This window comes from Xenopus tropicalis, chromosome 2 (genome assembly GCF_000004195.4).
Source record: "Xenopus tropicalis strain Nigerian chromosome 2, UCB_Xtro_10.0, whole genome shotgun sequence".
NCBI classification, from domain to species: Eukaryota; Metazoa; Chordata; class Amphibia; order Anura; family Pipidae; genus Xenopus; species Xenopus tropicalis.
This window is the reverse complement of record NC_030678.2, coordinates 110408744-110427121: the sequence shown is the minus strand read 5'-3', so window position 1 is coordinate 110427121 and position 18378 is coordinate 110408744. Positions and strand designations below refer to the sequence as shown.

The 18378-nt window shown below is 39.0% G+C and overlaps 1 protein-coding gene across 2 annotated transcripts in view; it reads left to right on the top strand.

The window, feature by feature from the left end:
• Positions 1-7847: 7847 nt before the first annotated feature.
• rnf149 (ring finger protein 149) overlaps positions 7848-18378 on the top strand; it is a 28274-nt gene continuing 17743 nt past the window's right edge. The window contains exons 1-2 of one of the 2 annotated variants that reach the window (XM_012957300.3): positions 7848-8650; positions 15177-15197. In XM_012957300.3, coding sequence (XP_012812754.1) covers positions 8224-8650; positions 15177-15197 — 448 coding nt within the window. In that variant the 5' untranslated portion in view covers positions 7848-8223. The remainder of the gene's footprint in view (positions 8651-15176; positions 15198-18378) is intronic. The other variant, NM_001079226.1, reaches the window with a different exon arrangement.

Genomic DNA, 18378 nt, shown 5'->3' with positions numbered 1-18378 from the left:
AGTTTGAATCCCGAAATGGGTAAAATTCGGATTAGATACGGTAATTTCTGATGATCACAAATGTCACAAATATGCTTACGAAAAAATCATATTAGTCACAATAATATCGTATTGGGGATCCGAAAGTCACAACATTTTTGTATCCTAACGCTCGTCAACGGTGGGAAAATCTTTCTGACTTTCTGATCGTTCTGTGCATGTTTTTAGAAGCCTTCCATAGGACTCAATGGCACTCTGCAGCTTGATACTGAAGCTTGAATGAATCCGAAACTGTGATACTCGGCGCGACAGTACGATTTTGTTGCGTAAGTTTTGACGCACAGCACGGAAAAAGTTGCGCAAATTCGCGAAAAAATTTGAAAAAATACGCAAGGTACGAAAAATTTGAAAAAATACAATTTTTTTGTATTCGGAGGCAATCATATTTTGATAAATGGGCCCCTTAGTATTGTGCATTAAGAATAGGAAATTAAGACTGGGAAATTTTACTGCACTGCAGTGACTAGTTTTAGGCCGAAGACACACAGGTCGATTAGTCGGCGTGACTTAAAAAGTTGCAGTGACTAATCTGTTCAGCGAAAACTCGCAAGCGCTTAGTCACGGCAACTTCTATTATGGAAGAAAAGTCGCTGCGATAAGTTGCCGCAACAGAATTAGCATTGCTGGCTTCATGATGTGGAGGAGTCAGTATTAGTATTTTGGGGGGTTTTATGCTGGGGTGGGGGGCTGATCAAGTTATATTAATCCCCTGCATAAATAGGCTGATTTTTATTGTGTATGACTGATTATCTACACATATTAGTGCTTAGATTTTATCCCATTTGTCTATATACATGGTTGGTCGGTTTGGCCGACAGCCTAAAATCAGACCTGTCTGTAGAAACAGATATTCATGCTTCTTTTCCAGGTTTTATGCTTCTCTCACCTAGCCAATTTATAGGTTGTCTGATAGACCCTCTGTCTTACAATAATAAACATTAAAGTGCATTGTATATCAGTTACTACTGAGTGTATACAGTTAGGGCTGAATTTACATCCTGTGCCATGCTAAGTACCTTTGAGTTCACCTGTTCACCTTTCAGTTAACTTTTAGTATGATGTAGAGAGTTCAGTAGAGTTTTTTTTTATTTGTAGTTTTTTAATTCTTTTTTTGTACAGCAACTGTAGTTTCAGCAGTTATCTGGTTGCTAGAGTCCAAATTACCTTAGGAACCAGGGAGCAGTTTGAATGAGAGGATGGTAAATGAATAGGAGAGGACCTGAATAGAAAAACAAGTTATAAAAAGTAACAATAAAAATAACATTTTAGCCTCACCAAGCAATAGTGACCCCCTTTTGAAAGCTGCAGTGAATTAGAAGAAAAATCAAAAAGCTCAAAAAAGATCAAAAGCTATTAGAATCAAATAATGAAGGCCATCTGAAAAGTTGATTAGAACAGGCATTTCTATAACATACTAAAAGTTAACTTAAAGGTGAACCACCCCTTTCATGTACACCCAGCATACAGAAGTGATGCCATGCACATGGGTGCACGAGACTTTGCTTCCACTGCAAGCTCCCAGCATGAGAATTGTCTCTGCTAACACATGTAGAGACAATTATCAGTAAATGATCAGCATTGTCTATTTTTGTAGCCGTGACAAGTAGCTGCTACTAGTAGCTCAATATGTCTTCACCCTAAAGGGCAGATTTATTAAAATATGAGATTAGAGCTCACCACAGAAAAATTCACCCACTTTTTATTCATTCTTATGGGATTTCTAGAAGTCTATTTATCAAATGGTGAACTCTAACTTTTACCTATTGATAAATGCTCTTTTAAATATCCTATAGGAATAAAAAATGAAATACTGAATGAATGGATTAAAAATGGACTAAAAATGTTTGCTTTTCAGATTTACATTTAGCAAATGGGTTTAGCAAAGAAGTTAGAACAGAGGAAAAATCCATTGTGACTAGAAAAAAGATTGTGTCACAATATTAATGAGAATGGAACTAATTTAATTTTTTTTTACACAGTCACACATGATTGCTCACATTAAGGGCTCTGGCACTCGGGAAGATTAGTTGCCCGCGACAAATCTCCCTGTTTGCGGGCGACTAATCTCCCCGAAATGCCATCCCACTGCGGCGCCGCAATTTCCCTGAAATCGCGGAAGTTTCCTCTCAAGGCAACTTCCGCGGTTTCAGGGAAATCGCGGCGCTGCGTATGCCATCCCACCGGCGATTTACATTTTCTCCGGTGGGATGGCATTTCGGGAGGATTAGTCGCCAACGAACAACTTATCTCCCCGTGTGCCAGAGCCCTAAAAACCATGATTATCTGACTCAAAGGCATCATTTCCCCACCCCCCTTAGGCTGACAGTCATTCATTCCCTCCCTCACTCACTTTGTTCCATATTGAAGTGAATTAGAAAGAATCTTATTTATGTGAGATAAAGCTTATATTACAGTTTTATACAGGTATATTACCTCATTAAATATATTTGTGTAAGTTAAAAAACACTGCTCTGTTAACTTGAACATGACTAATGTAGGGGACAGATTTATCAAAGGGCTCACAACAAAAAAATCACTCACTGTTCATTCCTATGGGATTTTTAGAAGCATATTTACCATATCAAATGGTGAACTCTAATAGGAAGCCACAATAAGGACTTTAGCAGGGGAAGGGCCTGAACTCTCCTGGATGAGAGGAGGAGAATTCTGGCAGCAGTATTTAATATAGACTGTAGGGGGGAAAGATGGGAGTTAAGGTCCCCATACACGGGCAGATTGTAGCTTGGACCGATTCAGCAGCTTATCTGCCCGTGTAGGGCCAGAAACGAGGGGCCTGGCCTACCGATATCTGGCCTGAAATTGGCCAGATTTTGATCGGCCAGGTTAGAAAATTCCGTCGGATTGGGGACCGCATGGGCTCGTTGATGCGGTCCCCGAACTGACTGCCCCTTGCCACCAGTATAATTCGATCGTTTGACCCCAGGGCCAAACAATCAAATTATTTTTTTTTTAACTACACGCTCCCCGATATCGCCCACCCGTAGGTGGGGATATCGGGTGCAGATTTGCTCGCTTGGCGATCTCGCCAAGCGAGCGGATCGCAGCGTGTATGAGGACCTTAACTTTCACACATTGATAAATACGTTTCTAAAAATCCCATAGTAATAAATAGAGTGGGTGGTGAGCTCTAATCTCACACTCTTTGATACATTTGCCCCCGTGTGTTTCCAGTGAACAGTTTTAAAGTAATTAAAATATAACAGTTTCTCGGTAATCTGATCAAGAGTTACCAAGCCTTACAATTTAATAAGAAAGTCCTGAACTATACATACAGCAAGAATTACATTTTAGGTGTACCCTGCATGGCATATTTTCTAAAAATCCATAACATTATACTCTTAAATTATTTTTTCCTACTTGTGATATTACTACAATATCTGATTCTTAATAACCTCATGCTGAATACCAGCATTAATAACTAGAGTTGCTACCCCAACCCTTCACATAGCCTATTAAGCCATTCATTGCTAGCACAGAACACATAACCTTTTTTTATGCGGTGGGGTTAAGCATGAGGGTGAGAGACAAAGTGATCTAAGTAATGAGACCAGATGTTTTTTACTGCATTTAATAAATTCATTCTCATTTACAAAGGGGGGCAGTGTGCATATGTGCACCTCTTTTCTTTTGTTTGGCAATTACTAAATGGGTGCATCTTGTAAACAGTGCATTAGCACACTCTGTAGGTAGCAGATGGCCCTGTCCTGTTTTATTGCCTTAAAGGAACAAAATGTATAAAATAAAACTGGGTAAATTCATTGGCTATGCAAATTAAAAAAATATTTTCACAATAGTCAGTTAGCCAGAAATTTAATGTATAAAGGCTAGAGTGAATGGATGTCTAATGTAAGGGTGAAGACACACGGAGCTACTAGTAGCAGCTATTTTTTCACGACTACTAAACTCTAGCCATTACTGAGCACATTACTGAGATTTGCCTCTGCTAAAACACACATAGAGACAATTATCAGTAAAAGATCAGCATTGTCTATTTTAGTAGCTGTGAAAATTAGCTGCTACTAGTAGCTCCATGTGTCTTTACCATAAGGGCTCTGGCACACGGGGAGATTAGTCGCCCGCAACAAATCTCCTGTGTCTCGGGCGACTAATCTCCCCGAAATGCCATCCCACCGGCGAAAATGTAAATCGGCGGTGGGATGGCATAGGCGGCGGCGTGATTTCAGTGAAATTGCGCATGTTTCCTCTCGAGGCAACTTCAGTGAAATCGCGCCGCCGCGTTTGCCATCCCACCGGCGATTAACATTTACGCCGGTGGTGTGGCAATCCGGGGAGATTAGTCGTCCACGAACAGGGAGTTTTGATGCGGACGACTAATCTCCCCGTGTGCCAGAGCTCTAATAGCAAAAACCTCTAACCTGTTAATAGTTGGCAAATAGCGGAGGGCCCACATATACCTTATCAGTCAGTTTGCTTTTGATCCTGACCTGCATGCTCAGCAAACTAAATGAATTGTGTAAGAGCCTTAGCTAATGCTGCTCTATATAATTATGAAAAATTTCCTACAGATCAGTTCTGATCCCTATCTAAGTTATCGTTCTTTTTGTTGCACAAGTTTATTAAGTACACATTTGGAAGGAGATGGGTTATAACACCCCTGCAACTGCTAAAGAAACTGAGATGGAAAATAGGGTTTAATGCACAGTATCCCAAAACCCAGAACAAACGACAAGATCCCAGTCTGAGATCACTTTTCTGCCTATAACAGCCACCTTTCACCCTCCGCTACTTGGAAGCCACTTGGATTTAATGTAACAGAACCAAGGCAATCATTCTGGGAAGGCAAAGGAACCTAAGCATATATCGGAGTACAGGGAGAGGGGGCAAAGTCACACACAGGCCAAGGTCTAAACCGTACTAGCAGTGAGGTACAAAATCAGGATCCAGAAAGTGTAGTAGAAGATCAGGCAAAAGGGACAGTTCAGGCAGCAATTGCCAAGGTTAAGGTCAAAACACAGGAATCAAGAAGGAAACCACATCCAGGAACTAGAGAACTGAACCTACGGTTGGGCAGTGAAAAAATGGGCAAGGCGCTTTTAAATATTTGAATAACATCACGTGCAAATGGGCAAGGCGCCTTAAAATATTTGAATGATGTCACACATCAAAATAAAGGGACGGTCGCACCAGAACTTAACAAGAGGCAGGCGTCCCTGCCACCCCACTAGACCACAAGGTATTGTTACATAGGGACAATCAACTGCCAATGTTCATAATCATCAGTATATGGGTTTTAAGCTTTTGCCTTTAACATCAAAAACTGAATTCCAGAAAAAAAAATTTGCTCATACCTCTTTTAGGTCCCTCCTGTAGCTGTAACTCTTGCTGAGCCCCCAAAATCACTACTGTCTTTAATTGATGTCCTTTATAGCATCCATTAACATTTGTTCAAGGAGTGCAGGCAGATGTTCAGCATGTTTGAGAGGCACATTCTAAAGATGACACTATGTCAATCAGTAGTAACTGATCTATGCAGATTTTCAGTTGGAGCCCTGGGTCGCATTTTACAGACTTTATTTACTCGCTTTTGTAACATTGCGGGTGCCAATTAGCATAGGACAAAGTGTTACATTGAGATGATATGGAGGGAGTTGGCGGATATCGGCTAAGTGTGCCTGCACCTGGGCAGATTCTATGCTTTGGGGTTCAGGCACAATTAGATGATTTTTCAAACATACAGGCAATTAATTTCCCCAAAATGCCTTCCCACCGCAATAATGTGAACCACCAGTAGGAAGGCATACACATCACTAAATCATTGTGAAAGAAACTTTGGGCTATTTAGCAATGTGTATGCCTACCCAACGGTGGTTCACATTATTGCCAGTGGGAAGGCATTTTGGGGAGATTAGTTGCCAGCGATAGCAGAGATTTATTGCAGGCAACTAATATTTTTGTGGGTTATTAGTTTTAGGAGATTAATCACCTGCAGTTAATCTCAGCTGTACATATATTGCAATATATTTAAGCAGGCCTACTACGTCAAAGGCAATAAATAGCCTGAGTATGTTATCTGGTCTGTCATCCCATAGACCGAATAGCTATATACCATACAAGAGTCTATGCCTTTTGGCAGACAGCCCAAACAACTGAAACAGGAGGAAGTGAAAAGGAACTGCAGCTCCTCTTCATTTCCTCATCTGGGTTGATGCCGTCCTGGCCAGTAAAAGCATTGCTTGATGCCAGTAGGGGAATAAAGATAGAAAATAGCAATGCTGGTATTTTTTACACAAAAAGATAGCAACCCAAGTGGGCAACCATAAACATACTACAAATCATACAGATTTTTGTTTTGTTTGGATCGTCTGTCAGAGCTGCCAGCAGTGGCATGTACAGATGAAACTTGGACCCTGATCAGCTTAAACTCCCGAAGGCTGTCAGCGATCTAATAATCTCAAGTGGTACTAGATGGCACTCTGCCTGCCAACCCCACTGTGCAACTCTGCATTTTTATAACAGATACACATGTAGGGACACTTCACAGTAACAGATGGTGTGGGAAGGAAGCATGGAGGAGAAGGTTGGGGGGAGGATTTTGTTCTTTCAAAAAAAATGCAATATACTGTATAAGCAGAATTTTTCTCCTGATTATTTTGACATAAATAGACAATGGTGATTGCCTTCCCTGCACATTTAGATTTGTGGATGACAGTTATGTTACTTGGGATGACAGCCTCTCTTCTTATACAAAGTACAGTAATATAAATTTTTCAACACTAGAGGGCAAACTGATAAAAATAACTGCAGTATACTTGCTTTATTATTATGGTTTATTCATATAGCGCTGACATATTCTGCAGCACTTTACAAAGATTGTTCATCATTTACACGTTCACCAGTACACACCCACGTCTTGTCAGGTTTAACAATTTGAACTTTCTTACTGCTCATACTCACATTTTTATCTTCATCTTACATTGAAATGTTGTCAAAAAGAAGGATATATGAATAACTGATCATTAAGAATAATACTCCTGACAGCATTTCTGAGGACTATTTGTGAATGATTTAAGTGGGGTTAAAGGGGAACTTGCCCTGATCTCAATCAGAGATATCAACACAACTTACCCTGTGGGGCACATACAGTAAATGAAGCCCTAGACAAGAAATTCACAGTTGAGCCACCTGCTCAGACCAAACTAACTGTAATCTCAGGCTATAGACTATACTGTTCCTATGTCTATATATACTGCTATATAGTTTCAAAGGAACATACAGCAGTGGATGCAGTACCATGGAGCAGATATGGCTTTTACATTTATGGATAACTTTAAAATCCCTGGACATTTGTAAATAATGCTAACAAAAAGTTGCTTAGAATTACATTTGCATTCACTAGGCAAAATTGTATAATTGGGTTTAAAAATTCTTTAATAATTAGTATAAGTATGTGTGTAATGTAAAGTTGCAGTTATTGTGTGCCATTATTGTGACAAGTTTATCAACACTGGGCAAATTTACACTTGGGCAGTAACCTAAGGCAACCATCAAATTTTTTTCTCACTGTTCTACCTACAGCTGGTTGATCAAAGATAATAACTGATAGGTTGCTATAGGTTACTGCCCTGGTGCAAATCTTCCAGATGTTGATAAATGAATGTAATCTGTATATTTAATATATACAGAAACGTATTGTATAGTGCTGCCCAGTATGCTGGCGCCTAGTAAGTACATGTTAATTACAACAGATAAAACACTTCAGCAGCAATTCCCCAAAACCGAGACACCACAGGCGATACTATAGGAAGAGGCTGTGCGTTTAAAAGAGGAAGGGGAGGAGCCTCAGTGCTGTAAAAGGAAGTTAATCTGGAGAAGGGGGTACTATTGTAGCTGGCACAGAGAGCTGGCACTGACAAGACGTATACCCACACAGGGTACATGCTTCTTGGACCACAGTGCCAGGTTACCAGCAAGGTACAAAGGTTTAACTGAGCCAAATCTTCGCAGCTCCCAGGAGCTTTCTCCGAGGCTGTTATTGGCGACAGCGGGCAGTGCCAAGTTGGTATAGAGCTTCCAGCTGATAGAGACCATCCAGAGGGCATTATCTGTAGCCGCTTTTCTTGGCAGTGACCGTATATTACTGATTACAAGCTACCGTGTCGCTCTGTGGCTAGTGTTTGTCATCTTCAGGGCTGCCAGTGTGGGATGCTCCGATGGCTGTGCCTATGCTCGGCGCTGTGCGCTCTGACACACGGCTCCTCGGCTCGCTCCCTGGAATGGTTCACTGCTCTGGTTCGCACCGAGTATACCGAGCCCCTGACTAACAGCACGGTGACGGGCAGCACGGAGAGCGGCCGCTATGGGGACAGCTCCCCCAAGGACACGGTGCAAGGCTTAGTGGGATACCCTCGGGACCCATGGCAGCTGGAAGGCTGCCACCCCGACACTCAGTATATAGTTCCAGGCATGCCCGCCTCCCCGGCGCCGGACTCGGACTGGATCGCGCTGATAGCTCGGGGCGGCTGCACTTTTAAGGAGAAAGTGTTTAACGCAGCGAACAGGGGGGCATCGGCTGTGGTCATCTACAATGAGGCCAAGAGTGGCAATGCCACCGTGTCCATGTCACACCTCGGTAAGTACCAAGAAGGGAAGAATATGGTGCTATATTGCACTGTCCTGTGACCTGCCTTTGTTTTGGTGTAAAATATTATCTAATCCCAGCAGGATCCCCTTCCCCTCCTGTCACTGCAGCCACTGCAGCCACTGAGCAGAGCAGTCATTCCAGGCTGTCAGAATCCCATTCCCCTTTCCAGCTCCTTATATCGCTCATTCTCCTTTTCACTTCTGTCTGTTTCTTTCTTATGCTCTCCTGCTCTTCACTTTCTAATCCATTAACGGCTTCCCTTGCCACTACCATACCACAGAAAGATGCCCATGAACCTGCTGTTACTTGTGTTCTTTAATTCTTTTTTAAAATAACTGTGTGTAGATTGATCAGTCTGGATAATGGGTGTATATGCAAAATGTTTATGTACTCCACTGTTGGGTGTATGTTGCTGGTGCTATAACTTCTTGCATGATCACATATATTAGAGCAGGGGTCCCCAACCTTTCTTACTCGTGAGCCACAGTCAAATGTAAAAAGACTTGGAGAGCAACACAAGCATCATAAAAGTTCATGGAGGTGCCAAATAAGGGCTAAGATTGGCTATTAGGCAGCCTCTATGCACACTATCAGCTTACAGGAGGCTTTATTTGGGAGTAAATCTTGTTTTTATTCAACCAAAACTTGCCCCCAAGTCAGGAATTCAAAAATAACTACCTGGTTTGGGGGCACTGAGAGCAACATCCAATGGGTTGGTGAGCAACATGTTGCCCCTGAGCCACTGGCTGGGGATCACTGTATTAGAGGAAGCTATATATCCAGCTGTAGTTTCAGAACTGTGTTTATTCTAGAAACCCTTTAAATTGTATCCCCAAAATGTCATTATTATTATTCTTCTTCTTAAACCAGCTTAGTTCTACTGAAGCTTTGTTGCAGTCACAGCTGGGGGGCCAGGTAATGGCCCTGTCCTTCTTTTCTTTCTTTTTTTTTTTCCAGACCAGTTCTAGAGTAGAGCTTTTCATACCTTTTGGGATAAGGTGCACATTTTATACAGCAATGTTTTCTGGGGCAATCCCAACTAATTACAAGGCTATACATATGCGAAACCATAAATATATTAATTGACTATTCAAGACAGATCAACATGCATCCCAACTCTTTTCATGTTAATCTTAAATTCTATAGGTCTAGGATGGCTTGCCAGACCATCTGGGAAGATGGAATTGTGTTGAATCTAGATACACTTCACTTATAACCCCAGAATGTTGTTATTCTTCTAGATTTACCATATTGGAAATAATGGATTGTGGGTCAATTCCACTTCAGTTTCTGTTGCAATCATAATTTCTTTTAAATTTGCTGGGGATTCTGGGACTTGCTTGTAACAACAAGTGAGGTGCTATGTAAAGGTTTTCAGGCCCCATCTATTTACTCATGTTGCCTTTGTCTTTTGCCACATTTTTCATGTGAATGTTGTGTATTACCTAACCCTTTCCCCACAGTTATAAGGCAATGGGATTTTATCCTTGACTTTAACGAACAGATGTGAATCGGGTAGTATTGTGTGAGTGTTCAAACAGGGAATTTACACTAGGAAATCCAGCCACCAACATCTGTTGTTTAAATACAGCTCCAATGATCCAGAAAAAAAATCAAGGGATGCTGGAGGCTGTCATGCTAGACATTTCTTCATAATACAGATTACTTGCTTAATCTGCTTCATGTAATGTGTTTACTGTGCAACATGCCGGAATATACAAACATGGTTATGCTAATAGTAAATTATATTAAAATAAATTGTACATACTTACATATCTGCTCAACCTGTCTTTTAAATTGAGTAGAATGCCAAGGACAAAAGTGAAGCAAAGCTGCCTTTTTGGTGTATTTGATAAATATGGGCCAGGTATTGATAGAAATCATTAGGCAAACATAACTCCAGTAAGCACATCTTATCAATCATTACATATTATTCAGCACAGCACACACTTTTATCATATGAGCCCATGTGAATTATTAATCATTTGGGTGAGTCTCATTATGTCTTCTGCTTTGTTATTCAGAATGACAGCCAAATGGTTGCCTCCCTACCCCTATAAAGTACACCACAACTTGGAGTATTGTTAATTAAGGACATTGTATTTTCCTTTTTTCCCCGTTTTGGAGGAGGGTAGGCCAAATTTGTCCCATATGAATGTCTAGGGGTGCTTTACTGTTTGTTTTCTGTAAAAATGTACTGTGTTTAGGGGTTTCCATTATTTATAAAAGATGTCAAAATTGAAAACTACAAGGAGCAGCATTGTGAAGCACAAATACCCTTACTGTCTGTTTACAAAAAGAAAGCAAACTTTTTACACATTAGAAGTTCTGTGCTTCCCAACCTCTTGTAGAGCTATAGCTCACAGTAACTGACCATTTTGTAATGTTAGTTGTTGTGTGTCCTGACTACCTAAGGATAAAAGTTTGTACAGCTTTTTAGGATTACAGATGTAATTTAAAAACATCATATTGATGATTTGCTAAATATGCTATTTGATTTGCTTCTGCCTCTAACATAATTAATATAATAGTATTACACCATATATAAAGCACTAACATATTTTCTGCTTGTACAACAACATACATCAAGAATACAATATATACAGATAGATACATATACTGTGCAGACCTATACTAGAGAAAAAATGTTCTTTAGCATTTACAGTTAAGAGTTAATTTTGACTTTTGGTAGTTTTGTGATTAGTGGCAAATTCCTGGCTATAGTTTCCTGGCAATGACAAACCCTCATATTTGTATGATCTCTCCTGTCCTTTTTAACAAAGCTATTTTTTGTGTTGTTGATTATATTTTGGTAACAGCTGTTCTTCCCACATTAAGTATTATTCATTATTAACATATTCTGTGGCTTTCCTTGATCTGACCCCCTTTCCTCTTTTAATATGCAGCACAAAAAAATAGAATAAATAACATACTGGATTTGCTTCAAAATCAATAATTGCAGTTATCCGTTAATATTCACATGAAAAACAGGTGGATTTAGAAATCATATGTTTTTCTCTCTGAAAGAAATATCTTTGTGAAACTTCAGCTGAGCTCATGTATTTTATGGCAGGTTTTATTTTTGCATAGCAGGTATTTTAACAGGATTTTTCTTGCTAAGAGCCCACTGGTATTTAGCGGGGCTGTTGTACAAAAGCATGCCACGTGACATTGCTGTACATAATAAGAAAAATAGTTTTTTGAGCAATGTGACTTTGTACACACAATGACTAGGGCAAACATTTTATATATGTATATTTTTAAATATTTTATATTTTTTTTTTTACAAAGTGCACCTGTATTAAAGACCTAAGTCTCAAAGAGACAAGAGGAAGGAGATCCCTGCTGTAGAGCTTACAATCTAAGTGACATGGGACCACAGGGAAAAAAACATTTGTGTCCAATTTATTTTATTAAAAAATGCACTTATTTTGCATGGCCTAGCTTTTATATTTTGACATGTTGCTAAACCATTTGGCCAGTAATTGCTTGATACATGTATCTGTCACAGACCACTTGGTTCTTCTGTTAGGATTTAGTGCCATCTGTATGTGTGTAGCCAGCATTAGGCTGATGCCACACAGGGCTGATTCTCGATTCTCTGGAAAAAAACGCATGCCAAGAATCGTCCCCTCCTCTGCCATCAGCCTCCTACCATGCCTGCACCCGGAAACATTGTGTTCGACTGGATAGTATTGGCTCTGAAATGGGAACTTGCGTGTTTTTTTGCCAATATCTGCCCCATGTGTTTGCACCCAGTGGGAGACAATGCTTCTGGGTGCAGGCAAGGCAGGAGGCTCATAATCAGCCCTGTGTGGCATCAGTCACTTAGAAGTGTCACTCTTTCAGTTAAAACTATCACAATAAAAATAAAATGGAAAAGTGGTGTCTGACATTAATTTGTTTAGGAATATCCTACAGGCATATTCGCTTTCCTCACGGCCGACCGAATGCCTGACTATACCTTTATCAAATGTTTTAGGCATGGTGATTCTGATCTAAGCAAAGGCAAAATCATTTCAGCATTTTGTTGTGCACAGGAGGTGATTTCCCCATATGATACTACCTTATAAGATGCCTGATGTAACCTACTATCTTACAAAATTGCAGTGGCCAGTAGTCTGCTTGTGGTAATACAAGTCAACGCACAACACTCCTATTGTTGTGGGGTTTGTTGCCAGGGGCCATAATGAACAGCATTTTATAAATGGTCATTATTTCTTGTTTTGGTTTCTTTTGATGCAGTATGCTCTGCCCTGATAAGCAGCAACATAAACAAACCTGTTGCTGGTTGCATACCTAGACCTGTTTTTTTGGGTTGATGCCTGTTTGATCTCGTGGTTTTTAGCAACAGCTTATCTCATTTTAATCTTGAAAGACTGCTTGTATAAACATCTCTGTTTGATAGGGCAGATCTGTCTCCATGATGCCAGATGACAATCATATAGCCCTTTCACTCTGTTTTCTGTCTTATTTTGCTCGCTGCTTGGCATTGTCTTGAGAATACATCGATCTACAGTGTGGCATTTAGTAGGTGTTTGGCTTGCTTCCATGAGGCTATAAACTAAGCATATTATTTGAGAGGACAAAGGAAGAGGAGCAAGGAAACATCTGGAATCTGGGAGGTGTCTGACCTAAATTCTTGGATAGTGAGGAGGATGTAATTTAATGTTTTTTAGAGACAATAAGGCTCTCTTTTGTCTGAGCTGTCTACTATTCTTGCCTTATGAGATAAATGTGCACCTGTTAAGATAGAAATAGCTTTCTTTGTTTCCTAGGGTGCAAGTTGTTTATTATACGCATAGGAAAGAATACATCCTATTTCTAGCCAGCTACAAGTAGCAACTACTAATCTCCCTGTGTAAAATAATGATTGTGAGTCTTATTCTTTTACCATGCAGGAAATTTGAGTGTGAGGGAATTTGACAAATAAATATATACATTTACCTGTTAATGGTCACCTTAAATCACCTCTTGAATACATTACTCCACATTAATTGCCAGTGGTTTTGAACCTGTTACTGCAAGCCCTGCAGTGTTTATATTTAAATCCTTTATTGCTCAAACTCTAAATAATTAGAAAAATTATCAGTTACTTATTTTTAATCCAAAATATTTGTTTCCTCACATTGTGACTTTCCGAGTGATAATCACTTGAGATTGCTGTGTGGGTCCAAGTGATAACCATTTAAATTAATGTACTGGCTATTCAGACCGTTTTCTCGTCTGAAAATCTGTGAATCGCATGACCAGCAAAAAACACTGTATTTCCGCTAGGTCTGGCAGCTGCCTTTGTGTATACATAGGAATAGGTTGCTGTGCAAATAACGGCGTATTTCGGCAAACGCTTGAAAAATCCGTGGTAAGCCGTTTTCTAGTATATTTACGCATTGTGTGGTTTCCTTCGAGTCTTTTCAAGTTATTTCTATGGATGATCATATTGTGCGTTTTTCAGCTGCCGAGAGAATTAGAAAATACGCAGTGTAAAAACGCCACGTGTGGCATCAGCCTTATTCTATTCTATTCAGCTGCTGATTAAAAAAAAATTAAAGCAAATCACTGATTGGTTGCCATTGGTTACTGCCCAATTGCAAACTTCCCTCTATTGTTAATGAGCACCAGTGTGTTTTACTGGTTTGGAGTAAATATTGCTTTAAACAATTTTCTGTATTTTTGGTTTACTTGGTTATATTTTTTGTCCCTGCATTACTGTTGCAGTACATGTTACCTCCCTCTCCTCTTCCTTTAATGTTAGAAAACAAAAGCAAAGATCTGATTGGTTGCCACAGGCAACATTATCAGTGATGTTTGTCTCCAATCTTAATGAATATGCCCTATGATGTACCCGGCCTTGTGGGAGAGAGAGCATAACAGATGCTTCCACAGCAGCTCATTTAGCCTCATTATTTCGCCTTAAGAGTTTCTTAATTTTAAACAAATGAATGCAGTTGTGTAGTTTGCGTTATGCTGTTTCTTTTGTCTTCAAAGAAATGAAAAGAGTAATAGATTCTAGGGGACAGTTGTGACTGGTGAACTAATTGGTTATGTTTTTTTTTGCATCCTGCAGTTACATTAACAGTTGGCCATTGTGTTTTTCCAGATATCTCAAAGAAAAAAACCTTATTAAACGGATGAGAAGACTAGTCTATGGCAGTATAGGTGAAAGTCTATTAAATATCAGCACTATAAGGCTAATGTCGCTCTAGGTGATACCAGCCAATGTTTGTAGTAAGTGACATTTATTTTGGGATGCATCTCCCCCATGTGAGTAGTAAGGTGCTATTGAGTGTTACAGGCATTTTCTCCACCTGCAGGACTTCTGGCATGAAAAATAACCTAAGCAAATCACTAGTAGACACAATAAGTGTGAGAAAAATTATTAAAAAAATAAAAAAAAAAAAGCATTGACACTGCAATACATTGATATGCCATGAATTAATAGCATAGAACATCACATTGCTTATAACACCGATAACACTAAACTGTCCTTTTTTTTTTTTTTATTTCTTTTTAGAAAGTATGGATACTTCAGAAGGTGATTCCATTTATAACCAATGACTTGTATGTATGTATAACTTTATTTATAAAGCGCCACAAGGGTACGCAGCACTGTACAATCTTACAGAATACAAAATTACACTCAGGGAGGACATATAAATATATATATATATATATACAGTATAAGTGCAATGTGGTATTAGACACAGTAGGAAGGAGGTCCCTGCCCCGTAGAGCTTACAATCTAAATTACTTATAAATGTAACCTCTCTGTTAAAACCAGTCAAGCATGTACATAGTTCTACAACAGAAATCCAAATGTTTATCAGCTTTCCAGCCTTGTTTTAAGAAATCCCTAGGAAATTTATTAGTGTTTTTTTAATTAGTTGTCGCAATAACATATTAACTTATAATATTTCCAGTGATGAGATTGATTTCCTGCTGGCCTGTGCTGAAATTGATTGCTTTTATTGTTTATGGCCATTTTGTTTGATCACAAACTGTGGGTGTTGGATAATGATTGTCGGAAGGCCAATTAATGTGTATTTTTCACAGTATTATCATTGGCAGAGAGAGGTAATATTCATATATAATTGCATACTGCTGTAATCAACATGGAGTGTGGAGTAAGTTGCTTTTTTTGTTATGGTTATTATGGTTATGGTCTTATTTTTCTTCTGTATGCCCCAATGGGTACAGTTGAGATGAAAATTATTAGTGCATAGTATCATCCCACCCCAACTTTCCTTTTTTATTTATTTATTTTTTTAATCATCCTTCTAAGTGTGTACGTTTCACCCTCAAACGGTACAAGCAGTGATGCTGACACGCTCCATGTGTTTTGCTGACATTGTAAGGTCACTGCCCAATTACAGTGATCACTTTCTAATGTTCATTGTTGATCATGCGGTTAAGCTGTTCTGCTGTCAATAACATTCTGGTTACCGTGACATCTGAGCATAGCAGTTTGGTGTAAGACCATAGGTTTTTAGACTTTTTGTGTTCAAGCGCTCTCTTTAAGGTCCCACATTTGCTCAGGACCCCTTTTAGTTTTAAAAGGTTATGAAAATATTGCCAAAATATCTTGAGTCACAAATAAAAGCCCATCCAAAAGCTGACCTTCAGACAGGGCTTTAAAGAGTGAATATCCATTCACTCTAACCGCTCTGGGTCTTACAGGGATCCAGATCCATAGGTTAGAACCCAATGCTCTAAACTTGTACATGATATCAGTTTGCAAACCACAACCAAAATATAAAGCACACATCAACAAATACTTGTGAATGTATACTTTCTTAGTGCTGTATTATCACCTGCAGCCATTTCTATAACTGTTTTAACATGGGCCAAAATGATTTTCTGGGGCACTTCTCAGACATAATTATAAAAATAATACAGGTATAGGACCCATTATCCAGAATGCTCGGGACCAAGGGTATTCCGGATAAGGGGTCTTTCCGTAATTTGGATCTCCATACCTTAAGTCTACTAAAAAATTAATAAAACATTAATTAAACCCAATAGGATTGTTTTGCATCCAATAAGGATTATTAATATCTTAGTTGGGATCAATTACAAGGTTCTGTTTTATTTCTACATAAAAAAAGGAAATCAGTTTTAAAATTCTGAATTATTTGCTTATAATGGAGTCTATGGGAGACGGGCTTTCCGTAATTCGGAGCTTTCTGGATAAGGGGTTTCCGGATAAGGGGTCCGATACCTGTACTGAAAATTTGATTTATTATAGATCGGACCAGTGCAATTGAAAGCCAGCAGGCCATCAATCTGGTCAACAGTGACCAATCATCACATATCTAGCATGTCTGTGCATCCATTAACAATACCATAGCCTGGGCTTTGTTTACAATAGAAAGGTGGAGGTTGTAAAAAGTAAATTTAAACATTAAACACAGATTTCGGTAAATGGGTTTCATTAAAGCTGGATAACTTTTTATGTTCTCCCAAAGTCTGTGTGGACTTTCTGCAAGAACAGTACTTTTGTTTCCTCCTAAGGTCCAAAAATAAACTAGTGCTCCTTGCGCTCCGTGTGTCACTGTTAAAGATATACTTTTGTATATAAGGAAAATGTACTTCTTACTGTAAATGGCAATAAAGAATATTGGTCTGTGACCACCCTTTGTATCATTATAGACTTACACTGATATTTGTACTATAGTTACAGTACTAAAGGTATGGGACCCATTATTTTTCGTAATTTGGATCTCCATACCTTAAGTCTACTAGAAGATTATTCGAACATTAATTAAACCCATTAGGATTGTTTTGCTTCCAATAAGTATTAATTGTATCTTAGTTAGGATCAAGTACAAGGTACTGTTTTATTATTACAGAGAAAAGGGAAATCATTTTTAAAAATGAGAATTATTTGCTTATAATGGAGCCTATGGGAGATGGCCTTCCTGTAATTTGGAAATTTCTGGATAACGGGTTTCTGGATAATGGATCCCATACCTGTACTCTACAGTTTACAATATATTGCTCTAATTTATCTGTCTGCATGCCAACTTTACTTAAATTACAGTTGGCTTCAGTTTCCTCCCTATGCTAACGTGAAATAGATCTCTCCTGTAGAATAAATATCCAGCAATCTGTTATCCATTAGTATAAAATGGAAAGTGAAGCAGCTTTCCTGCTTTATACTCTCTGTGCTTGTATCAGTTATCATGGTGCGCTTCTTTAGGGGATCACACTTTAGCATGTGGAAAGCCTTTATTTGTTTGATGAGCCATTTCATAATATTAAATGGTGGTTTTAAATGACACAATGTCAACTCCTTTGCTATTGATATGGGTAGATTTTCCTACTGTAGCTGCACAGACACACAGTGAACTCTGCTACTTTCTGCTCACACCGGAATTTGATCAAATATTTACATGCCTCTGTGCCTCGCTTCAAAGCTACATAGGTAATTTGGCTTGGAAAAAGACAGCTGTCTATCAAGTGCAATGTTTTGCACGATTCCTCCAGTATGTAGGTATGTGTGTATATATGTATCTATTTATAGTAGAAGCACCGTTTTATGTTTTTCAGGAGGCCAGAAAAAAGGTGTAAAATCAGGGAAATATGATAAAGCAACTTATTGTTTATATACTCAAAGCATATAAGTAGAGGAGTCCATTTTACTTTGAATACAGTATTTAGTGTGTGTGTATGTATGTATGTATGTATGTATGTATATAGGCAACAGTGAACTAACA